General features: G+C 42.6%; 1 protein-coding gene across 5 annotated transcripts; it reads left to right on the top strand.

Annotated features, from left to right (window-relative positions):
* Window positions 1-1,917: 1,917 nt before the first annotated feature.
* On the top strand, window positions 1,918-23,262 carry SIAH1 (siah E3 ubiquitin protein ligase 1). 5 transcript variants are annotated; one of them, XM_044428136.1, is made up of 2 exons: window positions 1,918-2,038; window positions 21,804-23,262. In XM_044428136.1, the coding sequence occupies exon 2, from the start codon at window positions 21,806-21,808 to the stop codon at window positions 22,652-22,654; it is 849 nt and encodes a 282-aa protein (XP_044284071.1). In that variant the 5' UTR covers window positions 1,918-2,038; window positions 21,804-21,805; the 3' UTR covers window positions 22,655-23,262. The 5 variants fall into 5 exon arrangements, with proteins under 5 accessions (XP_044284071.1, XP_044284073.1, XP_044284069.1 ...); XM_044428138.1 differs by lacking the exon at window positions 1,918-2,038 and adding an exon at window positions 2,160-2,211; XM_044428134.1 differs by lacking the exon at window positions 1,918-2,038 and adding an exon at window positions 2,767-2,966.
* Window positions 23,263-27,726: the final 4,464 nt, after the last annotated feature.

The raw sequence follows: 27,726 nt of genomic DNA, 5'->3' as shown, positions 1-27,726 counted from the left end.
TGCTGCCCTGCTTCCTGGATTCTTTTTGCCTGCATCCTTCCGCCCACCCCAAAATCGAAGGCCTTGTCCTCACGACCACACACCCCTTTTCAAAACAGGCATATCCTTAGGAGACAGCTCCTTTAACGAAGATGGGAAAAACATTGCGGAATCCCTCCCCGCAACCACCATCAATAGGAATAGGCACCTACAGACTGTGGCATCCGTAAACTGGCATATGCGCCTTTGTAGTTCCAGATCTTTTGGCTGCGTTGGAGGACCCCGAAACCCCCCTGCCCCCCACCCCCCCTTTGTCTCCAGTTGCCTCTCCTCTCCTTTCTCATTATGGCTCCCACTTGCTTGCTGGACAGGCCAAGCCAGGAGCAAGCGGACCAGGGCCTGCCTTCGCTGCACCGTCTCATTCCCGCCATTGTCCAGGCAACGGTGAAGAGGATCGTCTTCCAGGCGGCACTTCTTGGGGGGCACTGATGGGGTGCGGGCTGTTGGCAGGTGCCGCCTGTGCCTACCCCTGACGCTGGGCTCAAGGCGAATCTCTTTTATCCACAAGTTCAGTCACGCCTCAAGAAAGAAGCGTAACAGCAGCCTCCCCCTACATGCAGCACTCTGGTGTGTTGGACTACAACACCCAGCAGCTCCTTGTGGCATGTGGAGGACACAAGATTAGCGAGGGCCAGTGTGCGCCGTGTGTTGAGCTGGGGCTTGGGAGAGCCACCTTTGGTTCCCTGAAGCTCATTGGGTGACTTTGGGGCAGTCACAGATGCTTAACCTACATCAACCTACACCGCAGGGTTGTTGTAAAAAGAATAAAATGGAGCGCAGAACCTTGTAAGCCACCTTGGGTTCCTTGCAAGAGGAAGAAAAGTCTTTTACAAATGTACGAATATTACTTGTAGTATTACCATAATTGCACAATCCTGTACATGTGTGTTGAGAAGCAAGAACTCAATGGAGCGCGCATATTTTTATTTATTTATTTATTTATTTAAAGCGTTTGTATCCAGCCCTTCACAGCATCTCAGCTTGATCCCAAGTGTTTTTAGAATTACAGTTGATGACCCCAAGGGTTGGAATTGGAAGACTTCCTGGGACTTCTGTGAAAGGATAGGAAAAAAGTTTTTAATGGATAAATGAATGATAAATTATTCTAAAAGCTTGGGAAACTTTGAGGGCTGTTGCCTCCACTACAGCTTACTTGAAGCTGTGCTATGGAAAGAAAACACAAGCCGAACTTTTAAAAGTCGCTTTGTTTATGCAAATGTGTACATGCAACTGCGGGGCAGCCACTGACTCTCCGCCTGGCCAACCTCACAGGGTTGTTGTGCGGCTGAAACGGGGAGCAGGCTGCACGGCCCGCGGGATTCCATGCCAGAGGAAGGCAAGCGGGGATGCACGTCCGAGCATCAGCACACGCACGGCCCGCTGGCGGCCCGGCCGTCCCCTCGAGGAGGGCGAAGCAAGCCCGGACGCTCTTCCTCTGCCCGCGGGGACCGGCGGCCCGCCGCCCGCCCGGCTGCTTGCGTCAGGCCGCGCCAACTGCGCGTGCGCGGAGGGCACGGAGACGGCGGCGACCGCAGCCGCTGAGCCTCCGAAGGGCTCCTGATAGTGGCGGCGGCGGCGGCGGCGCGCGCGAGAGAGGGGTGCGCGCGCAGCCGTTGGTGAGAGCCGAGCGCGCGCGCCCTCGCGTGTCGGCGTCGGTTGTGGCGGAGGAGCGGGCGAGGCGCTCGGTCGGTCGCCTTTCTTTCTTTCTTCGTCTTCTTTTTTTTTGTTTTTTGTTGTCCTCCCCCTTCCCTCCTCCCGCTGCTCCTCCCCGCCGGCCCTTATTGGCTTTGTGTTTGTTTGTGTCCGCGAGGCACGCTGCGCCCGCCCGCACGCCCCTCCCTCGTTGCCCGCCCGCCCGCCTCGAGCTGCCGCCTTCCCTCCCCCGCTCTGCCCTCCTTCCTTTCTTCTTTCCCCGCCTCCCTCGTAGCCCGCACGCTCCTCGCGGTCTGCCCGGGGTGGGAGCCAGGCCGCGGCTCGCCGCCCAGCCCAGCACCCACAGGTGAGGCAATGAGCGACGGAGGGGACGTGTCCGCCGCCGCCGCCGCCCCTCGCTGTCAGCGCGGCCCGGCCGGCAGTGGGCCCGAGGCGGCGGAGCAGGCCTGGCCGCGGCCTAGCAGCGCCTCGGAAGCCGCTGCGGGAGAGCTGGAAGGAGGCGGCGGGCGAGGGGCGCCGGTGAGGCCTGCGGCTGCGGGGAGGCAGGAGGGGAGAGGAAGCGCTCGCGTGTGGCGGGGGAAGGAGCGGAGGCCCCGCGCCGCCGGCCTTCTTTGTGAGCGGAGACACGGCGGGCCGGCCGGCCGGCCCGGACCGGCCTGGCCCGGCCTTCCCTTCCCTTCCCTTCCCCGCCCTGCCCGGCCCGGCCCGGCCTTTTGTGAAGGCGAGGCAGGCCGCGGCGGCGTGGAGCCCCGACTCGGGCACAGCCGTGCCCAGCCCTCCGCGGCCCTCGCACGCTCCCCGGCGCAGGTGCCGAGGGGCGGCCGCGGCCGGGTGCGCAGTTTACTCGGAGGCAAGTCGCGCTCCCCTCCGGGGGCCGGGCGGGAGGGAGGGAGAGGGGCCGGCCCCCGAGTGCGCCCGAGCGGCTCGCGCTGGCAGGCTCGCGTGTCGTCACCGTCAGGTGGGTGGTTAAAGCCGAAACGGTGGGAAAATGGAAGTGGGGGGGGGGAGGGAGGGTGTTGCTCCGAAGTTGCCCACGGTTCCTGCAGCGGCTCAAGGTGCCCTGCGGGCCGGGGGAGCATGCGAGTGGATCTGCTGGATTAACTGCCGGATGGGATGGTGGCGTGAGCCCACAGGCGACCCGTAATGGTGGACGCCCCACTTTGTGAGAGGAGAAGACCTAGTAGTTACTTCGGTCCGTAAGCCTGAAGGCAGCATGCGAGTCCCTTCAGAAGGGGAGGAGCAGAAGAAAAGAGAAGTATGCAAGACTTTCGATAGTAAGCGTGTGTATAGGAATGCAGGACTTGGCTAGAGATGGGTTAGGCTGTGCTTTCTTTTTCCCCACCCTTCCCTTTTCTCACCCCCCTTTTTTTTCTTGTCCTCAGATGTTCTTGGGAGCTGATAACACCTCATCCACCCCTCCCTACTTCCTCTCTTTCTTTCTAGAATTTATCTTGTTGCCTGATTCCATGGAGTTTACCATACCCTATCAGGGCAGCTTCGGAAAGGAAAGAAAGGTGGAAGTAGATTAGGTCATTTCTCCTTTTGTATATGCAAAAGCTACTCTTGTTTATCCAGAAGTAACCCTAATTGTGGCCTGTGGAGTAGTTGTGTTCTCTCCTAGTATTTTAGTCCAGGCATATTTTGAAGTAAATCACATTGTTTTTAGTGGGGTTGCTTTTAGGAAAATGTACATAGCTTTGTATCCCTAGTAATGATTTTGGCTGGATTTTCATTTTCTTCCCACCTCCAAATTGGCTCACTAGAGATGACAAAAAGCAGTGATCCAGTCTTCCTTTCCTCCTCTCCCAAGCTCTGCTGATCTTTCTGTTGCACACTTCTCCCCCTGCCCACAGCTCTTACTTTTTTGCTATGTGACTGCCTGTTTAGGTGTGCTGTATCTAAGCTACATTACAGTGCTATACATTATCGTAAAGTACATATAATGATATGTTATTACTTGAGATTTGCGGAATGAGATAAAATATGGAAAGTGCTATTCAAGTTGAGTGTGTGTTTTATGGCAGAACTGGTTTCTGACAGTGCCCCATGTGAGACACTTCAGGGCTGAGTTTGCATCATGTATGCTTGGTAAATTATGGATAATGTGTCTTGTGTGTAAATGGTCTAGTTCAGAATGAAGAACTTAGAACATTCTTGCTACTTTTCATTTTCTTATTAAAAAAAGAAAAAAAGTACAAAGAAAATTGCCTCTGTGCTAGAACTACATGCATCATGAGAATAGATGTGTGTAATAGAAGATTATATAGCATGTTTTATGCTTGAAAAATACAAAGTTCTACTATTTGTTTATTTGTGTAGTCTTTCTAATTTTGCCATGACCTAGTTCTTCCTGTTCTCTGCAGAAAATCTGTGTGTTTACTTTTAAGTAAGATACTTTGAAATCACTGGCATTTCAAGTATGGTATGTTCATTTTGGTATTCTGACATCAATATTGCACGAGTAGTTGATTCATATGTTAAATAACTATAAGGAATGCATGAAACATTGGACTATCTGTTCATAAACACAGCTTTTGTGAAATAGCTAAATAATACTAATTATATATCAAGCAATGTCTTATAAACTATTTTGGTACTGTGTGTAATAACACTGCGAGTAAACCCAGTATTTTCCCCACACTGCAGATGGGGAGGTTAGAACTAAGAGTGGTTTGCCTAAGGCCTCCTTGTAAGTTCATAGCAGAGGTGAGGTTTCAACTAGGAATGGTTTCTTAGCCTGCTACATCAGTATGGTTCTATATAGAATAACAGAGTTGAAAGGGATGTATAAGCCTGTTGCATTCAACCTCCTGCTCAATGCAGAACTCCAGTTAAAGCATCCCTGAAAGATGGCTGTCCAACTGCCTCTGGAATTGCTCCAGTGTGGGGCAGCCCATGACTTCCTCAGGTGAAGTATTTCCTGATAGCCAGCCAGAATGGGCTTTCTGTAACTTAAGCCCATTATTCCATGTCTTGCAATCTGGGATTATTATGAAGTGATGCTGCCCCTCCTCAGTGTGACATCCTTTCAGGTCTTTGAAAAGTGATATCTCTCTCAGTCTTCTCAAGGCTAAACATGCCAAGTTCTTTCAGTCGCTCCTCATAGGGCTTTGTTTCCAGTTTCCTGATCGTCTTTGTCTCCTCTGAACCTTTTCCAGGTTATCTGTCTCTTTCTTAAACTGTGGAGGTCAGAGCTGGACACAATATTCAATACTTCACAGGGTCTGGAAGCTGTACTTCTCTTAATGCAGCCCAATATAGCATTTGCCTTTTTTGCAGTGACATCTCCTTGTTGACTCATATTCAGCTTAAGATCTATGACAATTCCAAGATCTTCTTGCTTGTAGTATTGTTGAGCCTACTATCTCCCATTTTGTAACTGTGCATTTGGTTTCCTTTCCCTAGATGTAGAACCTGGTATTTGCCCCTGTTGATTTTCATCCTGCTGCTTTCAGCTCAGTGCTCCAGCCTGTCAAGATAACTTTGAATTTTATTTCTCTCTTTTAAGGTATTAGCTGTCCCACCCAATTTTGTGTCTTCTGTGAATTTGATCAGCATTTCTTGCACCTCTTCATCCATTAATAAAAATGTTAATTTTTATTAATGGGCCCTGGACCAGGCTCTGCAGTGCCCTACTCATTACCTCTCCCCGGTCTGAGAAGATGCCATTGTGATGCACATTCTGTAGCCAACTGTGGATCCACCTGACAGTTGTTCTGTCTAGCCTGTTTTTAACTTTTTTCTGCTCAGAATATCATGCTGTAGCTTCAATTTATGAGGGTAATTTTGAAGAAAGAATTAATGACTTCTGAAAGAGTTATGCAGTGTGTTTCATGTACTATAAAAGACAATACAAAGATGATGGATCAGAAAGCAAATGTGTACTTGCTTGTGTAGAGACTGAAAGGGTTTCCTTTTCCATGTACCCATTTCTTAACTCCATCTCTTCAAAAGAAATTACCTGACATATTGGTCCTTTCCGATATAGAAATGATCATTAAGTCGGGAAATAAGAAAGTTCATCTTACATCATGAAGAGTCAGGTGGCACTCTGAAGGCTAACACATTTATAATCATGGTATGAGCTTTTCTGAACTAGAGACTCTTTTCATTAGATGCAAAATTTACTATATGGATTTTGGGCTACAAAAGCTTATGCCAAAGTTAATGAGTTAACCTTCAGGGTGCCACAAAACTCTTAGTCTGTATTGCAGCAAAAACAGCAAAACAGCTACTCAAAGAATATTAAAGCATGTGAAGTGGCACTAAGTGTTTAAGGAACCATTCGTTGGATGTGCTAGCAATAAATATCCTCAAAATAAGAAATGAAGTTCTTTGGGTGTCAAGAGACATTGAACACAAGTATGCTGCGGGAGTACCATCAAAAGAACATTACAGTTTATTCAGACATAAGGGAAATGCATGCAGCATGTAGGTAGCCTCAAAGGATTCTGTACAGGATACTTTTATGACCTATTAGTCATGTACACACCTTGGAGGCAGGTGAGGGGAGACTGGCTTATAAGAGACATGATTGTGCAAACAGAGGGTTGATAAGGCCAAAGTATTCAATTCCTACTCAGACCTGCTTTTGCCATAGGCTGAGCCTATGATCACCTTGGCAAACATGAAGTACAAACTGAAGGGTCACAATCGAAACTTGAAATTAATAAACAAATGGCCAAGGAACACCTGATTTCTTTGAATGAGTTCAAATTTCCAGGGCCTGATGAACTGCATCCTAGAAAAATAAAGGAACTGGCAGAAGAACATCTATTACCTTTGAGAAATCATGGACAACAGCTGAAGTGCCAGATAACTGGAAGAAAGCTAATGTTGTCACTGTCTTCAAAATGGAAGATCCTGGGAACAAGAGAACAGATAGTCTGAAATCAATCCCTGGGAAAATTCTGAAGCAGACAATAAAGTCATTCTATAAGTACCTTGAAGACAATGGAGAACTTACTAGATGCCAACATGGATTTATCAAGAACAAGTCTTGCCAGATTAATCTGGTCTCATTTTTTGATTGAGTAACCTCCCTTGTGGACTGTGGGAATGCTGTGAACGTAATATATCTTGATTTCAACACAGCTTTTGATAAAGTGCCCCATGACATTCTGATCAGAAAAGTAGTTAAAAGTGGGCTAGATGGAGCAACTGTCAGGTGGATCCATAGCTGGCTGCAGAATTGGACTGTAAGTTACAGGAAGCCAGATCAGGAAAAGCTTCACCTAAGGACTCTCCCATACTGGAGCCATTCAAGAAGCAGTTGGACAGCCATCTGTCAGGGATGTTTTAACTGGAGTCTTGCATTAAGAAGGAGGTTGGACTTGATGGCCTTATAGACCCCTTCCAGCTCTGTTATTCTATGATTCTGTGAATGGATTAAGTCATGGGAGAAAAGATGAAGAGCTTTCAGTGCAGACATACATTAGCATTATGTATATAGGGTGTACCTGAGGAATCAGGCCTAACAACATACTTTCCTGATTAGATCAGGATCCCATCTTGACAGTGTAAAGCTGTTCTTGTCAGTGTCAGGCTTTTGTTAGCCATATTGTGGTGGAGTCTTGACTCTGTTAGTCTTGACAGGCTCATACAGTCTTGACAGTGGCAATATTGAAGTATATAGTATATTTTATATTGTGTATTTATATTGCAGTTTTAATGTGCTGTTGTGAACTTCCCTGAGGCTTCAGCTGTTGGGCAATAATTATTAAATAAATAAAACATATAAAGGGTTTCAAGCCTGCAATTCAATCATTCACTTGGGGGCAAATCCCTCTGAAGTCACTGGGGCTTGCTTCTGAGTAAGCATGTTGAGGGGTGCACTGTTGATAGCAAAATAGGCAAATGTTCTCCTTCCTACTTTTCCTATGGTAAAATAATAGATACTGAATGTTGTAGCCCCTCTTAAGTTATTTGTTTGTTCTAATTAATATGTAAACTAACCTCCTAAAAGATAGTTATAATCATGTAACAGTTTTTAACTGAAATCTTACTACAGGGCAAGTAACAAAGCTTTCATCAAAATAAATGATTTCATCAAAATAAACACTTACAGTGTTTGTAGTATTTATTTAATATATATATATATGTATATGTATATATGCATGCATGCATGCATAGGCGAAGGCAGACAGCATAAACAGACTTACAGCTCCATATCAGAACACCACTGCCCTTCAAGATACTTTCAACTTATGCTTCCCAGCTTGATGTTCTGTGCCATGCATCTGTGTGCCTCCAAACATGGAAATATTTTTGGAGCAGTGAGGTCGCCCTTGATTGTTAAGTTGTTTTCTTCTGTTTCATTCTCCTATACACCTCTCATCAAAGTAGGATCACCTTTAGGTGATAAGTATAAAGAATATTTCTAAGAACACTCCCAACTGCTTGGCAGCCAACATGTCCACAGCCAGTGTGTCCTTAGCTAACAAAAGACATGGCAAAGTGTGCACTGATAAAATTTATCATCGTATGTCTTCCAATACTCCTGCTGTAAAGGAAGCTTTAAATAAAGATATGAATGTCTGGAAAAACTTTTTCTTGTGGTAGGTGATAGGTTTTTCCATTAGAAATTTGGGGAATATTGATGAACTTTTAAAAACAATACAAAAACTTGATATGAAATGAATTTGTGAAATACTTTAAAAAAAAGGTTTTCCTTAAAATATGGAATGTGAAGAATTTTGTAGGTTGTAAACATTGACAACACTGTTTTCAGTGTTGTGTTAAGTCTTAACATTTACTGCTTGTCAATATTTATGGAGTCATAGAATAGTAAGATTGGAAGGGGTCAAGAAGATCATCAGGCCAACCTCCTGCTGATGTAGGATGCCAAGTCACACCATCCCACTCAAATGACTGTCCAGTTTTACCTTGAATGTCCTGTCCAGATAATATGCTTCATTATGCTTATTACAAAAGTAGAAGTCCCCCTCTTACTAAGCTGGCAAAAATATAAGTTATAAATTCTTAGGTAGTATAAGTTGTGCAACTGTTTGCAGCTTTCCTTAGTCTTGGGTATATTAATAATTTGTCAGGTACGAGCCCATGGCATGATACTTTTGAAGCTACAGTACATGCTTACCTGGGAGTAAGCTTTACTGAGGGTGCAATCGTACTCATGTTTAGACAAAAAAAAAAAAACAACAACAACAAAAAACGCCACCATTCTGAGTTGGGTCAAAGTTGCTTCATGGCTCAGGAGTGATACATGAAAGGGGTTTTTACAGGATGGGGTAGAATTGCTTTGCATCTCACCTTAAGGGTTGCCAGAATGTTAACTACCTTGACACCACTTTCAGCAGGACTTAGTCATATCTAATTTATTCTAGGTTATGACCATTGTCTTTAAATCAGGCTAAATGTAAATAATATGTAAAATGTCTTAAAATTTAATCAATATTGTTCAAGGAACAGAAAGCATTTCTGGCTATATTTTGTGTGTGTGTTTTCTTGGCAGCTGCCTCAGAAAGTAGAATGGCCTTCTAAATGCTTTATGTTATATCAGCTAAAAGATAACACATGCAGGCTGTACAGTTAAATAAGAAATTATTATGAAAGCATACAGATCAGCACTTCTAATTTCATTGTAGCTTACAGCAGTGCAATTCTTAAGGGTATCAAGTTGCTGAGCTAATTTGAAGATTTCATTAATAGACATGCTACTTAACTTGCACCTTGGCCCTTTCATGTTAAATGATTTCTAAATTGCAGCCTTCTGAACTGTATGTGCTATTGCTATTTTTGTGATGTCCAGAAATGAGCATGGAACACTTCAGCTAGGATCTAAGGGTTTTGTTTGTAATGGCTTGGACATGACCAGTGGGATTTTTTTTTTTTTTACTTTTTCCTTAAATCCTTTTCAGTGATGGCATATTCCAAATTTCTTTTTAAACTCCCATCAGTATTTTTAAATATGTGCCATGTGGCATAGACAACTAGTATAGGGACACAAATATCCAAAGAGCTTCTGGCCATGTGGAACTGGTCGTGTGAATTTTTTGCAGTTATTTTAAAATTTTTGGTGTTTTCTGCTTGGTATGTCCCGATATGTGACTTCTCTGTGTTAAGCTTGTAAAAATAAGCGAGTACTTGGTATCCTAATGGAGAGATGAGGGACACTGCAAGCACATGTGGACATTTCCCCCCAAAATTCTCAGTGTCAGTTTTTTGAGAACTGGGGTCAGGTTTCTAGGTGCTACTTGCACATGGGTAAAAAGTCTGTCTGGTTTTTAGGCATGTGTACAGCCACTTAGAATTCAAGAATATAAGTCCCAGCTTAAGTTCATTACTACTTCTAATCATCACAGTTAAAGACAGATAGTTTTGTTACTAGATTTATATAACAGGCCATGTCCTTTCTAAACTGGAAACATGCAAAATATGCATGGTATAACTTGAAAAGATCAGCAGTTTTTTTGAAAATACTGTGCACTGGTTTGGGAAATAGGTATTGGCTATTTGTTTAGCACTGAAGACCATATTAAAAACATTTAGTGTAGCATAAGGCCAAAACTATACTAAAAGAAGCAAACAGCCTGGAGCAAACAGTTCTCAGGGTTCTAATAAACTGGCCTTAGTGTTGCAGGACCAACTTCCTTCATAGTTCTAACTAACTGGAGCTTGTAGAATGCTCCATGAGATTTATTGGCAATTACTTTGGAGTGATGTTAGGATCAAAGTTTTGCTACAGGTGTGCACATATACAATTGCAGCCTAACCAATTGGGGAATCCTGATGGTCGTGGTTTGTAAAGAAGTAAGGGATCATTGAAATTCTATTTTCAGACCATGTCAACTCTCCAGTTTTTAGGTTACCCTAAAGAGAATGTGACAGTGAACCCAAGTAAAACTTGTTTGGACAAGCCCTTACTATATAATTTGACATCACTTCTCCCATCCCAAGAAATTGGGACACTCTATGCTCCTTATTACGTTTGATCCCTGGCCACCAAAAATCATTTAGAGGGAACGTTTCCTGTACCATTTCTAGAAACGATTAAGTCTTGAGTGAGTTTCAGGTGTGGGAAGAATTTTAAACTCACTGATAAATAATTTTCTGCCTGCCTTTAGGTCCTGATTTGATAAATACATTGTACGCTTAAGTGTGCATCCATTTGTTAATTATATTTATATCCTAGTTTTTTCTTTTCAAAGAACTGCAGGCAGCTTACATATTTCTTCTCTCAGTCTTACCCCCACAACAACAATCTTGTGAGGTAGGTTGGGCTGAGAGTCTGTGACTGGCCCAAAATCACCCAGTTAGTGCCAGAATGGACATAAGCTTTGCCTATTTTTAAGACTTGTATCATACTCTTTCATGAAATGCCTAGGCCTAAGTTTCTGCCTGCTTCTGCACAACTCCCTGCACCCCTCAGCAAACTCAAACAAGGCATGGGGAGTTGGTTATGTATTGCATTACACACCAAGGTAGCAGTGCCTTGTATTCTGGACATGTATTATGGCATGCTTTCTGAACAGTTGTTATTACTACACTTTTATACTACCCTATAGCCTATTGAGCATTCTGGGCAGTTTACAGATTTAGAAATATACATAGGAACATTTGGATGTTGCTGTGCTATAGATTGCTAGTGGTCCATTCAAGTTTGATGACACTACTCATCTTGGACATAGTCCAGCAAATGCTGTTACAGCACAACCCATCAGGCTTATTTTACACAGGCAGGGCTTGAAGATGTTGCCTTTTCTTAAGTCCTCATGAGCAGAGTGCTCCTGCATTCTAGGGGGAGAAAGTATGACATCACTGCTGGGGCAGATAAACATGTCCTTCCCTTCTGCTGCTATCTCACTTCCCCAAAAGAGGGATAGTGATGCTTTCTGTGCTTGGTTCTCTTACATTCCTTGGCTGTTTTTCTTGCTAGTAATAAAAAGGGGTAGCTTTCAGCTCCAAATTTCTCCTTGCCAGAGACTCAAATGTTTCCTGAGCTCTAGGGTTCTTTTGCCACTATAGACACAGACTTTCATACTTAATAGAATAAGACCTTGGTGCTTGCTTTCAGAATCTTTGTAGTTACTATTTGTGTTTGTTGCACCGATACATAACTTTAAACCTTTGAATGATTTGACCCCAATCCAAAGGGGGATGAGTGTCTGGGGTTCTAACATCCTTACGGAGTCAGTCTGCTGTAATGCAGCCTAAGCTGTCTTTGAACCTGGGGGAACTATGGAAGCAGCACCTTAGCACAGTGAGAAGCTTATGGTGTGAGGGAATGAATCCAATATTCTAGTGTGTATGCAACCCATCATATATCTCAAAAGAGAATCTAGTTAAGTTACTAATTTCAACTTTGTTCTGTCAGCTTAGAAATAACTTTCACTTTTAAAGACTGCTTATTTACATTACTATAGTTAAGCAATCTACCTGTAATTATGAAATACTCAGTGCAGGAAAAATGATTGTAATACATAGAATGCATTTTATGGGGATTATTTTAGGTATATTTTAATAATGTTATTCAGTTATTATCTATTAATAGAAGATAACGGCTAACCCCATTATGGATTTTCTTTTCCACCTAATATATGTACTAAAAAGTCAACCTTTGATGATGAAGCTAAACTGATAAGAGTTTAAGGAAAGTGTTGATTGTCTCTGTTTAAGCTTTGTACAGTAGAAAAATAACTAAATGACAATGACTCATTTACCCATTTCATTAACAAGCTAGTGTTTTGAGAGAAAAAAATGGTATAATCATAGAATTATAGAATAGCAGAGTTGGAAGGGGCCATGAAGGCCATTAGGTTCAACCCCCTGCTGTTACACCATCCCACTCAGATGGCTGTCCAGTTTCTTTTGGAATGTCTAATGTGTGAGAGCCCACAACCTTTCTACTGTTGCATTGCTCTGACAGTGAGGAAACTTCCTGATATCTAGCCTGAATCTGGGTTGTTGCAACTTGACTTGATTATTCCATGTCCTACACGCTGGTATCAGTGATAAGAGATCTTGACCTTCCTCTTTGTGACAACCTTTGAGGTACTTATATGGGGATATCATGCCCCCCCTCAGTTTTCTCTACTCAAGGCTGAACATGCTCTATTCTCAGTCTCTGTTCACAGGGCAGTGTTTCCAAACCCTGGATCATTTTTGTTGCCCTTCTCGGGACCCTTTCTAATTTCAGTGAAGAACAGTGGGTTCAGTGGGAAGTGCAGAGAACAATGGGAGCTGTTTGGGAGGCCTACAGATGGGGGTGATCGAACAGGGAAGTGTTTTTCTGTTTTTTAAACTGTGGGCATTGGAAGTTAAGGAAAGAGCAATTGGGTAATCCTGAGAGAAAGAAATGTGTGGTAGGATGAGTGGATATTCTGTGCTGGGAATGTGGGGTTGTGATTGAGAATGTATTTGGGAGTGGATTTTGAAAGAAAACTGGGTCCAAAGGTTTTGAGTTCTGAAGTTCAGACTCTGCTTTTGCCTTGTATTCAGGCTATTTGACAAGTTACTTGTCTTCTAGCTTCACCATTTTGCTTATCTGTGAAATCAGTGTTCTTTTCACCATAGTGCTCATTTTATAAATCCTTCTCTGTTTTAATGGGTAGCCTCCTGGTTAAAATCCAGTATTTAACATTAGTTAAACACTACTGCATTCTCTTAGTGCAGTAGTGCATGCCTGCACATGTGCATGCACACATGCGCACGTGTACACACACATTTGCTAGGTATTTCATATTTGCTAGGTTGTGCTTGGACTGGTATTAAGGCAGTTTCTTTGGTTGTGCAAACTTTGGTAATTTTTAGAAATGGCTTTATAACAGATTTTACAGGAGAGGTAAATTGTATTCAGATGTAAAATGCTAATACACACTGATCACTAATGAATTAGTTACTCCATTAAGACTTACTTAGTTGGAGACACAATTTATGCATGTTTAGACAAATAAAAGGCCTACAACTCCCAGCATCCCCCTACCAGCATGTGTGGTTTGTAGGACTTTTTTGTTTAAACTTGTGTAGGATTATTTCTTCAGTCTATTAAATTATATGCTCCATTAAATTTATAATAAACTTATTATTTTGATCATTATAACTGGCCCTGACCCAGTCAGGAAAAAAGGAGATCCAGAATATGGGGAAACCTAAGCAAAGACATCAGACGAGGATGTATTTTATCTCTATCTGTTCGATCAGTATGCAGAACATACAAGGAAAGCTGGATTAGAATAAGAGGAAGGAGTGGAAATTGGTGGAAGGAACATCAATAATTTAACATATTACTGGAAGAAAGCAGCAATGAGTTGAAATGGCTCCTGATGAAAGTGCAAGAAGAATGCTCAAAAACAGGATTGCAGCTGAATATTAAGAAAAATAATGTCTGCAGAAGAATTTCAGAACTTTACTGTTAAGAAATTGAAATTGTGAAAGATTTTACATACTTTATCTCAGTTATCAATGCCAGTGGAGGCTGCAGCTATGAAATTTGAAGTTGTCTTAGGAGAGCAGCAATGAAAGTAGGAAAGATAATCAAGTGTAAGGCCAATTCACTGGATTTCAAGATGAAGATAATCCAGGCTGTTGTATTCCTGATCACTGTGTATGGATGTGAAAACTGGACAGTGAAGAAAGCTGACTGGAAGAAAATTGGTGTGTTCGAAACATGGTGCTGAAGGAGAGTTTTGCAAATAACCTGGACTGAAAGAAACAGTGGGTCCTAGATTAAATCAAGCCAGTGCTTTTCCTAGAAGCAAAAATGACAAAACTGAGACTGTCATACTTTGGACACTTCGTGAGAAGATAACATCCTGGGGAAGAGAATTGTGCTAGGGAAAGCCAAAGGCAGCAGAAGGAGGAGACCAAATATGAGTTGGATTGTCTCCATTGGGGAAGCCACAGCCTTGAATTTACAAGAGCAGAGCAGGACTGTCACTGTTAAGACTTTTGGAGGGTTTTCATTCATAGGGCTGCTGTAAATAGGAGATGACTTGCTGGCACATAAAAACAGCAACAGAAAATGGCATTTTAGGCCACATTGCCTTAAAATAGTGCGTTGGGGTGGCCACCTTATTCACTGGATTCTGAGGTCCATCAGCATGTTTTAAGCTATGCTGGGCCTTAAACCTGAAATGGTCTACTGGCCAGACATACTCTTCCATCTCCCCCTTCCTCACCATGCACTTAGGGGTGCTGTGGGCTTATAAAAACCATATAGCATGCAGTGGGCTATAGCCAGATGACCAGCTAGACTCTAGATTCTAGAGCTTGCAGTTGTTTCCTCCATGTGTCATCGCTGTGTAGGGTTGCAGTCAGTACTATGCCTGGCATTTTGTATACAGTAACCACTGGCCTTTGTACCAGCACCAGCACCTCACCAGCACAAGTCCCTCACCTCAGATTAGGCTCATTCTTCCTTTGGTATTGTAAAAAATTTAGCAGCGTGTACTGACTATTTTAAAAAATTATCCTGGTGCCATAGGTCAGAGGAATGTGTGCTTTGCATGGAGAATAGCGCCTTGTATTGCCAGGTAGGGCTGGGAAAGGCTCGTTTTTAACCCTCTGGAGGCTGCTGTGATCAGCCTTCTCCAGCCTGGTGCCCTCCAGATGAATCAGACAGCCCTGAGCTAAATAGGCCAAGTATCTGACGACCAACACAAGCCAAATTCTTATGTACTAACGTATCAGCCATATATTTAGTTCCATGAAGTACCAAAATTCCTAGAGGAAAGGGGACGATCCCATCTAACAGCGAACTATTTTGCTCGGTGATTCAAGAGCGCCAGAGCTGGATCGTTTAACTTAGGCTCATCGAGGTGGTTGCTTTTTGCTCCATATTAATCCTGCTGTGCAGGAAGGACGGTAATTGAACTCTGTCAGCTGCTTCTGGAGACAGCTTAATCGTTGGAGGAAGGGGGCGGGGGCTCTTGTTTGCATCCCGCCTCGATAGCGTCTTCTAGGCGAGCTGTGACCAGGGTCGGGCGGTGCGTGGCAGGGGAAGGGCCCAGCCCTTCTTTTCCCGGCGTTTCCTTTGCTGCGCTAAGCGCACTCTGCTTTGATGGGCGCTTGCGTTAGCTGGCTGAGAGCGGAGTCCGGCTGATCATGTGAGGCTGATACGCCCGCCAGCCTGTCTCTCTCCCTCCGTGGGCCGAGGCAGGACACCGCCTCTCCTCCTTCCCTGGCGCTTGTTGGGAGCTCAAGCGGAGCAAGCTCAGGGTTCCTTCTGTAGCCAATGATTTTGCCACACGAGGCACCGGACTGGTCTTAGGAGTTGCTGCTTTTGCTCTCGGATTTGACTGCGTGCCTCCCTCTTGGGTTTGGGCGCGGGCTCAGCTGTATCTAAACTAGAGTTGCGGGTGTTCCGAAGATCGTGCAAGGATAGGAGTTAACTGGCTGGAGGAGGTGGAAATTTGGGGATCCATTTTGGGGAGTCTTCCTGATCAAAGTGGATCTTAACTGGAGACTGGGCAGATCCGCGGATTCATCCCTCTTGCGCTCCCCCAACCCCGGTGACTTTCACTTTGGATTACTTTGGAAACTTTACTTAAAGGAGTGGAGTTGGGTTTCCACGCCCTTGCCTTTTTCAAGGAGCTGCTTGCCTCGCATGAATTTGTGCCCCCTTCTGGGTATTGTGTAGCTCCGTGTGTCTCCAAGCCTTGGAATTTCCAGGAGGGGCCTCTGTTGTGGATTGTTTTTGTTTCTATGGAGAAACGCAATGAGCTGTCTTACTCCTCATGACGGGGAAATCCGCCTTCAGTTTTTTATATGCATGGAAAGGAGTCCTCGATACATGTTTGCCAGGAAATAAAACCAGCAAAAGAAAAGGTAGCATTTCTAAATAGGAATAGCTAGGGACTGAACCCTAGTGAGATTTGTTAAAGTCTGCTACTGTTAGCAGTTTTCCTTGTTTGGTGTGGTGAGGCAAACAACTTTAAGTAGTTTCCTCCACTCACAAGCATGGGAATATTCCTGCAAGCCTTGGTCCAAGCAGTTGGACTGTGTATTCTGTTCAGGTCAGAGTGAAATAACTTGCTGTGAAATAGGTTTGTTAACCCTGCTTCACTACTTTTTAAATATGGCAAAAATGCATGCAAAAATGGTATTTAAATTAGTGGTACCATATAATCCACAGTGTGTTTGTACATTTTGTTTTACAAAACCCTACCACCTTAGTATGCCCTAGTGTTGTAATGCCAAAGGAACCTAATTTGGAGATGTGAATCTGAAAATCTATTTCTTGAAGCACTGGCAAGGATTAATCCTACTTAAAAATGCTTCTATTTACTCAGCATGGCCAGAATATTTTGGGGAAAATATAATAGGGGACTGCAGTTTCCTTGCCTGCACTAGAACTTTTTTCTGTACAAAGGTACTGAATAGGTTTCACAGTTCATAATTTCTGCTAGAACTGACATTTTAGTAATACTTTGCTCAGGGGAATTTTGGAGTGTACAGATGAGAATGGGAGTCTTGTATTGTGGTATCAAGTGAAATTTTGATGTGGTTACAGAACAGATGCACTTAGGCTGCTGAATGTCTGAAATCAGTTTCAGAATCGGGCAGGATCTGACAGGCTCTGTGATGGTGAGGCAGTATCCCACATTTATCCACACCCTGTACCTTTTGTCTTGAGAAGGTACACAAGACATACTTAAAGAGCAGTGACTCACCGGCTACTTACTTCACTTGGTTGCAGAGATGAGCTTGCCACCCCCTACAGCCTGAATAGCAGGCTGTTGCATGTGCCCACTGATCTGTTATACTCCTGGAGATTTGTCTTAAATATTCTGTTGGTAGAAATGACCCTGGTTGTAACTTCACTTCTTCATAAATAGTAATTTGTTAGTATGAGTGCTGCTTCTTTTTTTGGGGTGGGAGGATTGATGCAACTGGATAGTATAATGAAATCTACTTGAACCTTCAGTCCTGCTCTCCACATGATTTCACATGTGTTTATAAAAGCAGGCAATGACTTTATTCAAGCTTTATTTCACACATATGAACTGCAAGATAATGTCTGAGCCCATAGCTAGTACATTGGTCAAGAGCCACAGTTGTTTCCAAGCTTATGGCAAATACAAATTAAAATGTTTATTACTTATCAAGAAACAAACATTAAACTTGTGCACTTGATAGAAAAACAGGGGAAGATATAATTTGAATATTAATCTTCTCCACTCCCATCCCACCCTGCCTCAAGTGTAGCTTCCTCTTAACAACTGGTCCCATAGTGATTTAGGGATTCACTTCTATTTGGTAGCATTAGCTCATGCCGTCATGCTGCAGTTTAGATTTTGCTTAGTTTGCTTCAAGTTGCTCACTACATCATACTGCAAAAATGTTGTGGCTGCTTGGTAGGCCTATGTAATAGATGAAGAGGTATGAAGATGTCTGCTCTTGCAAAAGACATGAGTGTTTGGATATTCAGTAGGAGTTTAAACTTGAAACTATTGCCACTTTAATTTTGGTTCCATTGGAATACTTATAAGAAAACATATTTACAACCAAATGATAGTAGAGCATGAACACTACAATAGTAATGGGACTAATTCTAGGTATTGATCAATAATAAGGTATTGGTATGAACACAGGAACAGATAGAATAGATTGAGTTATTTGTATTGGATCACATTGTGCATGTTAAGTTTTCAGATTTTAACAGGAATCAAAAGCAAAAATTGGAAAAGGTGAATTAAGGACTCTGTGTTAGGACTTAATTATTGTTTATCTGGTGCTTAAACAACTAAGGAGATAGGGAAATGCAGTGTTGATGAAATTGAGGGTCTGGTCTAAAGGTTTTAATTTTTTAAATGGAAAATTTGTGAGCCCTGTTCAAGATGTATGATGCTTTAATAATTGTCAATCTAATAAGAAAAAACAAACAAACACTCATTTAAGCAAAGTAGAAAGTGAGTTTGCAAAACACACTTGCAGAGCAATCCTGTGACCCCTAGGAGCATCTACAGGACTATAGAATTTTTCATTGTCCCAGTTCTGATAACAGAAAACTGATCTGACCTTGGAATGCCCTCCACTTGCAGCCAATGCAGAAAGAACTGCACCAGCTGCATTTCCAAAGTCATAAGAGTGACCTCAGAGAAGTGGTTTGGGGGCAGAAACGAAGGAGACTGACACTGCCTAGATATGATAGATTCTGGCATAGATCCTTCTTTTGCCCCCTTGGACATGTTGCATTTGGCTGGTTGAAATCGGCTGTCCTTGAACAAGAATGCTTTGCAGAGCAGGAGAAGCACTGAGGTGATCTGTACCTCCGCCTATCCTGTACAGCAGGGGTCTCAAACTCGTGGCCCGTGGGCCAATGGCCGGGACGGGCGGGACATGGGGGGAGGGGCCCTGTGGCCTTCAAAGCTCCGGCGGCACCCGGGCCGGCCGTGGGATGAGCGGCCCACCACCACCGCAGTGGTGGAATACTTGATGCGACCCAGCCTCACCCAGACTCTGCTTCCAGCGGCCCCCAGGTAAGTTGAGTTTGAGACTCCTGCTGTACAGGATGTCTGTAATCTTCTGAGTAGAGAGGGTTACATGCATCCCCGTTGGATTATGTCATTTGCAAACTCAGGTCTTGTCTAGTGGTCAGAGGATTGTGGCTCAAACCTTGTCAAACAAGGCCCCATATTCCAATCAAAATCTTGTCAAAATGGAGAGATGGAGCATTAGCTTCTTCTGAAAAAGAAGCTAATAAAAAGTGTTAGCGCTAATGTGTTCAATATAAGTCTGATAGACCAGCCAGGTACATCATTTTGAATTGACATAGGATTCTGATACTTTTGTTAATGGCAGGGGTGCTCTTGTGGATATATATATCTCAGAATGAGTTTCCCATCTGTTTTACTCTCAATAGCAGGATGTGGCTAGTTGTTGAATACTACAGTTGAGTTCATATCAAGGTATTGTTGGAAATTGGCTCATACAGTAAATCCTAAAATTTAGAACCTAAATTATCACATAATAAACTAGTTGATTTTTCATGTGTACAAAAAAGTCCTTCATAATTTAATGTTCTGATAGGTTCATATATGATAGTCAGGTTAACTTGTATTTGTTGGTGGATGTCTTTATTAGCATATTGTTTGACAAAAAGGCAGAGAAACGAGGCATACATCTAAAGCATTCCACAGGGTTGAGATGCTCTTGCTCATGTGTGCTAATTGTGCTTGGCTGAATAGTGTCAAACTTTTTGTGATGCATGTAGTTGTTATTGCCTAAAAACAGATTTCTGTCACCTGGTACTCCCTTTACCAAACTCCAGCATGCCTTAGTTTTTCTGTTTTCACCACATCATAAGTGTCTCAGTATTAACTGGTAAGACAGTGAATATCATTAAGGTGTTAGCTATATTCTCTGAAGTATAGCATTACAGCCACACACAGAAATGTAGACAGATGGCTAGGGAGACACATTGTGAAAATATTTTGACTAATATGAAAACCCAAGTGTAAGCCATTATGTTAGTTGAATTTTAAGTGCTTTGTTTTAAAAATGTTGCTTTCCTATCTTTAAAAAACCCCTCTTATACATAATCTGTTAATTAATGATATTATCATTCTTTCTTGAGACACTGTTCCTTGCCTCGCTAAGTGCTCATCACTAAGGTGATAGTGATTTCTGCACTGCAAGTGGCCTTGGAAAATAACTAATTACTGCCCAGGGTGTACTGAGTAAGGGCTCTGAATGCATCGAGGAGGAGGTCTGTTCAGCAGCACAGAACTGACCTAGAGAAGTTGTGTTTTTGTCAAGTTGCTAATTGAACAGATTTTGTGCTGTTGGAAACATTGCCTCATCTCTGTGAGATCATTAGCAATGGACCACTGTTACCTGTCTAAGAATTTCTCCACATGGGGTCAAATATGCAGTAAAACAAGCCAAAATTGGTAAAGTCAGGATTGCAATCTTTTGTAGGTTTTGTTTAACAGCTGTAACAAAGGGCATATGGTTGAGACCCTGTGTCTGAGTGCAACTAAAGCACACAGTGGAGAGTGGAGAGTGTATGGTCCGCCAGAAATTACAGCTATCATTTCTTATCATTATCCATGTTGTCTGGGGCTGATGGGTTTGTAATCCAATTCTAAGACATGGCTAAAGTTTCATGCAAATAACCTGACTTGGTATTTTGTTTTCCAAGCACATTTTTGTTCACAGATTTGTGTTACTCAAACCAATCATGATCACAACTTTTCCGTACAAAACCACACTTTCTGATAGTTGTTAATGCCCAAACTAGTTGCTTCATAAGTCTTTTAATACTATGTGTTAACTGCATATTTTGGCTGCAGTCCAGACAGTTAAACACCCTTAAACTCCATTGGGATCTGCTTTCAGTAAGACCTAAAATATATATAACTGGATGGTGGCTTTTATGTTTTAATGTGAATCACAAGTTTCTAGGAGTTAAATATGGTAACATTTTGTATTCTTTGGGTCACCTAGTGAAACTGATTGGTAGGAGATTCAGGAATGACCAAAAAAAGTACTTCTTCTCTCAACATTCAGTTAATATATGGAGTCACTGCCTGAGGGTGTACTGAAGGCCTTAGAGATGACTTTAAAAAAAAAACCCTAAAACACAGCTGCCCTAATCAGTTTGGTAGAGCAATTATTTATACAACCTTCCTTTATGACTGTTCTTATAATTGTAACATTCATGAGAACTATTTTGCTTAAATCATTTAATTCTGTACATTCTTTGCTTAAAATGTTTAATTCTCTACATTGCTGTTATCCATCCAAGTAAAAACCTATTGGTTTTATGAATTATTTCCCCCATATCATAAATTACTTTAAAAAGGATTAAACAAATTAATAGAGGATCAGACTTTTTGTAGCTAAGCTGCTGTAGTCGTATGGAACTTCCATGTTTAGAGGCAGCATGCCTGTAATTAATGATTCCTGGAGGGACTGCAACAAAGTCAGAGGTGTCTTGCTTTCATGCTGTGTTTGTGAGCGTTTCAAAAACATCTGAGTGGCCAGTAGGAGAAATAGATTTTGGAATAGATGAACCTAAGGCTCTGCTGGATCAGACCATCCTTATGTTCAGTAATATATGAGATCTCCTTAAAATATATAGTTGATGCTTTTATTGATTTGCAAGAGGCAGCTTAGAAATGTGCTCATTCTGTTTTATTTTCTTGCAGAAATGAGTCGTCAGACGGCTACAGCACTTCCCACGGGTACCTCCAAGTGTACACCATCCCAGAGGGTGCCTGCATTGACTGGCACTACTGCTTCCAACAATGACTTGGCCAGTCTGTTTGAGTGTCCTGTGTGTTTTGACTATGTACTGCCACCTATTCTGCAGTGCCAAAGTGGCCATCTTGTTTGTAGCAACTGTCGTCCTAAGCTCACATGCTGTCCAACCTGCCGAGGGCCACTGGGCTCCATTCGTAACTTGGCTATGGAAAAAGTTGCCAACTCTGTACTGTTTCCTTGTAAATATGCCTCCTCTGGCTGCGAGATAACTTTGCCCCACACTGAAAAAGCAGATCATGAAGAGCTTTGCGAATTTAGGCCTTACTCGTGTCCATGCCCTGGTGCTTCTTGTAAGTGGCAAGGCTCTCTGGATGCTGTCATGCCCCATCTCATGCACCAGCATAAGTCAATAACAACACTACAGGGAGAAGATATAGTTTTCCTTGCTACAGACATTAATCTTCCTGGCGCTGTTGACTGGGTGATGATGCAGTCTTGTTTTGGTTTTCACTTCATGTTAGTATTGGAGAAACAGGAGAAATATGATGGTCATCAGCAGTTCTTTGCAATTGTACAGCTGATAGGAACACGGAAGCAAGCCGAAAATTTTGCTTACCGCCTGGAACTAAATGGTCACAGGCGGCGATTGACTTGGGAAGCAACTCCTCGATCGATTCATGAGGGGATTGCAACTGCTATTATGAACAGTGACTGTCTAGTCTTCGACACCAGCATTGCACAGCTTTTTGCAGAGAACGGCAATTTAGGCATTAATGTGACGATTTCGATGTGTTGAGACTACAATCTGACATTTCCAGGCCAGTGTCTAAGGAACCCCCCCAACCCATTGCATTCAGTTTCATAGAAAGTAAACAAGGTAAACATCTTTGACTGCCAGATGTGAACAATTTAGTAGGGAGAGGCTAGCGTATATGAAGGTAAATTAATGGGAAGGTTGCTAAAGTGCAGGAAACCGTTGCATGTAATAACACTAATATATTTAAAGTGAGTCAGCAGTAAACCACTGAAAATATACATATATATATATGTGTGTGTGTATATATATATATATAAAATATACCCAAAATGGGCATCCTTTTGTATTAAGCATTGATTCTACGAAAAGTGCTGTAAAATAATTCTAAACTTGTTTGTAGATTAATTGTACTTTTGGAAAGGATACTGTTCTGTGTTTCATTTGTGTTCTTTTCTTTTGACTGACAAGCCATGCAAGGTGGTCAGATATCTGGCTGCTCCTTCTCCTTATTCCTCCTCCTCGTCCTCCCCTCCTGTCGTAAGTCACTACATAGTATTGCTGCTGTTCTTGTGTAGATTTTCTGTGTATTTGCTAATTTTTATTAACTTCTAGTTTTTCATTAAATAAATGATTTTTCTTTTCTGTAATTTGGGTTTTCCTTTTTTTGAACTTTTGAAATAAATTACAGATGTCATCTTCTGATTTGCATAATTGCTTATGGTAAAGTGTATACTTCTGTATGTTTGGTAACATTTTTTGGGTGCAATCCTGCTATTGGTTATATAGTACAGATAAGTCCCATGGACCTATATGGAACTTAGCCCTTAGTAATGCTACACAGGATTGGAGCCCTTTCCAGTAGTCCATTCAATGATACTGTTGTTCATTCAACTATTTTTGTGAACATATTGATCTCTAAAAAAGAGGCGTTGTTGGACAAATTCCTAAAAAGGCTTCTTTTAAATTGTAGATGCCATTGTATTTTGAGTTCAAACATAATGTTGCAGATTTGTTTGAGAATGTTCTAATTTAAAATAAGTAGAAGTTCAGGCACATTTTCAACAGAATTTAGACATTTTGGGGTCATTCTTGTATTTATTGGTTGTGCAGTACAAGAAGGCATTGTCTATACAGTATTTGTAACTATAAATACAGACCATTTGTTTAAAGGAGGCAGTTGAACTAAGCTGTTTTTGGTCTTTTTTAAATTCTGTCATTAAAAGAATTCCTGGCAAACAAACTCTTTAAGTGATTTTTTGCCATAATGGAATGGGAGTTGACTGAACTGGAATATTGCTTAGAATCTCTCATCCTTTTGTCCAGTCATGCTGCCTGTTCTTGCACCAGAGAATCACTGATAGTGCCAGTGCTGCGAGGAGCTCCTTTCTGCCGCACACCACTGAGTTGAATGCCTGCCTGCTGACCGCCTGACCACTTTTGCCTGCGGCATAAGAGACTGGATGTCTGAACCTCAACATACAGGGCTTGCTTGCTGCATCTACTTTCCAAAAAAGTAAGCTTATCTCCCCAACTCTTTGGTATTTTTTGTTAAGTCTTGTCTCTGGGCTTTTTGCACAGATTACACAGTTAACCTTATGCTTAATGTTTTGAATGGTGCAGGGGAGGGTTAATACAAAAATAGGAGTTGTGTCTACTCAGAAGCAGGTGTGGCAATGTGCACAGAGGTCTTAGGAAGTTGCAGGTCATACAGGCTGATAAGCAAGGCACCAACATGCTTCATTTTAAGCAGGACGATGAAAAAATGTAAGAAGCACTTGTCTGTTTCTTTATTTTCTTTATTGTATTTCTATCCCACCTTTTTCCTGCAAGGAACAAAGGTGCTTGCAGAATTCCCCTGCATTTATCTTCACAATAAGTCCAGGAGGTAAGTTAGGTTGGGGATCAACCAGCAAGCTCCATGGCTGAGTGGAGAAACCAGCCCAACACTCTAACCACTATAGCACACTGACTTCTCTAAGCTCTGGGCTAGATCATGCCCTTTAAAAAATGTTCTTTGGTAAATACATTATAGTAATCTTGAGATCAACAGGTAACGATTTCTGAATCAGGATATTGCACTACTGACCAGTTTTGACTTCAACCTAGATGCAAAATCAGCAACTGCATTGAAGTAAGTTTGCAGTTAAGCCTTTAGCTTATTAAAGGTGTAACAAGATCAACATGTATGTATAAAGGTCTGCTTAGATGACTTGTTTGGCTCATTAACTGGATGCTTAGTTTTGAATGTTTGTCACCCTTTTATTTAAGAAGGGGCATGAAGTAGAGCAATAAATATATTTTTAGATACCCTTTGGATGCTGTCCAAGGGCACATCCCTAGGGAAACCTTGGTAGCTGTTTTGAGGCACACCAGCGGGGGCCAGACTGACTCCATAAACTTACCTAAGAGATTGGTTTGGGCAGCAAAACGTTCTGGGGTACTAGCAAAAGGACATTCCAGGAAGACCTGGTGAATTAGCTGTGATGCACTAGGAGCCTCATTAATTAGTCATTTCTGAGATTTAAAAAAAAAAAATCCTATATCTGTATTGTGCATGGGAATTCTTGTCATTTTTTTAAAAAATTAGTCTTTCTTCCAAGATAGAACCCATCTTTTCTTACTTGTGTTGATTATCTTGTTCTTTACAAAGTGTTGATTAAAAGAGTGTAAATATATAACTTATGTGCAGAAACTTGTGTAATATTCGTATGTATTCAGGCAATGCCATGCAGCATGTTCAGTGAAATGAATTATTACTGCTGATCTGCTCTCAGTTCCATGCAACATGAAAGAATGGCTTCTGATAGTGTAGTAATTTAGTCCCAGATTTTAGGAAATGGTCTCTTAAGGGAGACAAATAGTATTATATTCAAGAAGCAAGGTTGACAGTGTCCTTAGATCTCCATGCACCCTTTTTGGGGGCAAAATGAACTGCATATTGAACTATGGATGCAGGCCTCTGCGCGCTGGAAATAAGACACACAGTTTTTGTTTGGTAGGGCCTATTTCATAGAATCACAGAATAATGGAGTTGGGAAGGGCCAGAAGGCCAGCAGGTCCAGTTCCCTGCTTGGTGCATGACACCAAGTTAAGCCACCCCTCTCTGATGGCTGTCCAGTTGCGAGAGGGAGAGAGAGAATAAAAAGCACTGTGCAGCATAAAAGTCCTTGCTCAGCCACTTCTCTCCAGGCTTTCGATGTGCTGGTTATTCCGGTTTGGTATTACTTGGCTGCATATGCTTGTGGTGTTAAAACCCCAAACACAAAACATTAGCTTATAGGTGTGAAGCAAGCAGGAGCCTAGGCTGGTCATGTAATGAGAGGGCGAGAAGCAGGCGAGTTCTGAGCTAGTTTCTTCCTGGAGGCCAGCTAGCTTCCTTAAGGTACAATACTGGGCTCAGGTCCCCCTGTCTTGTTCTGAGGTGCCCTCAGCTCGTGTACATATCCTGTACTGGGAAGAAAAGGCTCACTCCCGTTTTTCTCTTGTAGAACTGATTGTCAGTCACCCCGAGAGCGGAAATGGGGACATGACATCCCTGGGCACCTTGGAGTTGCTGTCTGCACAGACCTCAAACTGAACTGCAGGATTGGACAGCAATTTTTGGTTCACACCTTCATTAGCGACCGAATAGAAAAGAGTGTGTGGGTACATGTGCGTGTGCGCATGCACACAGAGTTGTAAGTGGCTGCAGCTTCCCTGGCTAGACCTCTGCTCATTGAACCTGCTGGCATTTTTGATCAGACTTGCTTGAGATGACCCAATTGCAGTCTTCCTTGCCCAGAATTCTCCCTGCTGTCACGGAGAGCTTCTGAAGTGGAAGGTATGTAGCCAGCCTGGCAATTCAGTGTAGTCCAGGTGGTGCACCAACCAGCCTGAAGCCGAGGAGAATCCTCTGTCATAGGCGGCAGTGAGGGAGCAACAGGGGCTTAGACTACCTTGGCTGGGCCAGCAGGTTCTTTTTTATTTCCATCTGCCTCAGCTTCTTTCAAAGTATTCTTAGCTTCCTGCTGGGTTCTTCCTGCCCCTCCCCACCGCCTTTCTTTAAGTCTTTAATTTGTCGTTCAGCTTCCATCTTGGTTTTGTATACTGTAGAATCGTTGCAAGTGTGCTTTGAAAAAAAATATCAAAAAGCATAATGAAACACCTGTTCTTAAGGACTATGCCCTGCTAGGTTTCATCCTACCTTACATAAACCCATGAAACAGTTTTAACTAGTTTTCCGTACATCTGGATGTGAGGTGGAGGCTACCTTCAGCCCCTTGCTTTGAGGTCTGATGCAATGATGTTTTGGTAGGGCAGCTGCCAAGCCTATTGGAAGGGGAGCTTGTCATCTTCCCCTGCCCAGTCATCATTTTCTGCCTTGCCCAGTCACATCTGGGAAGCTTTTTGGTATAAAACTTCAGGCAATGTGACTTCCCATTCCAGCAACCTTGTGTTATCCACCCTTTCCAGTCAGGATAGAAGCTTGCCTTCCTCCAGTGTGAGTTAGGGATCCATGAGATCCCACAAGGCACAAGTGGAAGAGGGAGGTCAGCTGCAGAATCAGGCTTTTCGTTTGAACTAGGAGAGAATTGTCCAGCGGCAAGGAAAAATAGTGCAGGGTTCAAGAACAGGAAAGGGTATGTATGTACGTACACATGGGACAATAGGCTAGAGAGGACATATTCTGGAAATGTTTAATTACTGGTGCCTGAAGGGTAGTAGGCAACTGGGAAGTTAAACCTACTTTTCCTCGAAGGACAGCCTCTCCTAACCTGGCAGTCACCAGGTGTATTAGACTGCTGTATGTATTGGGAAGTATGGGAGTTGTATTCCAGGAAGTAGGAGGCAGTAGGGAAACCTAAGTGCTTGATATCTGTTTGGATAAAAGGAAATTCAGGACTGTCTTAATTCCTTTGAATCTACCTGCTGCCTTAAAAGTCAGTATTCTAGGTGCTGCTTTCCTTTAAAATCAATTTTGTTTGGCAAATACCAGAATCTCTTTTGCAATGGCATCTCCCAAAGGAACACATGGCTTCCTCTGCCTTTGACTCAACTTCAAAAATGTATTCCATTCCAGCAGATTTTTAAGAATGTTTAAGAATATTTTTCTAGTTGTGTTGTTCTGATAC

This window comes from Varanus komodoensis, unplaced genomic scaffold (genome assembly GCF_004798865.1).
Source record: "Varanus komodoensis strain SLA01 unplaced genomic scaffold, ASM479886v1 scaffold19, whole genome shotgun sequence".
NCBI classification, from domain to species: Eukaryota; Metazoa; Chordata; class Lepidosauria; order Squamata; family Varanidae; genus Varanus; species Varanus komodoensis.
This window is presented reverse-complemented; position numbering and strand designations above follow the sequence as displayed.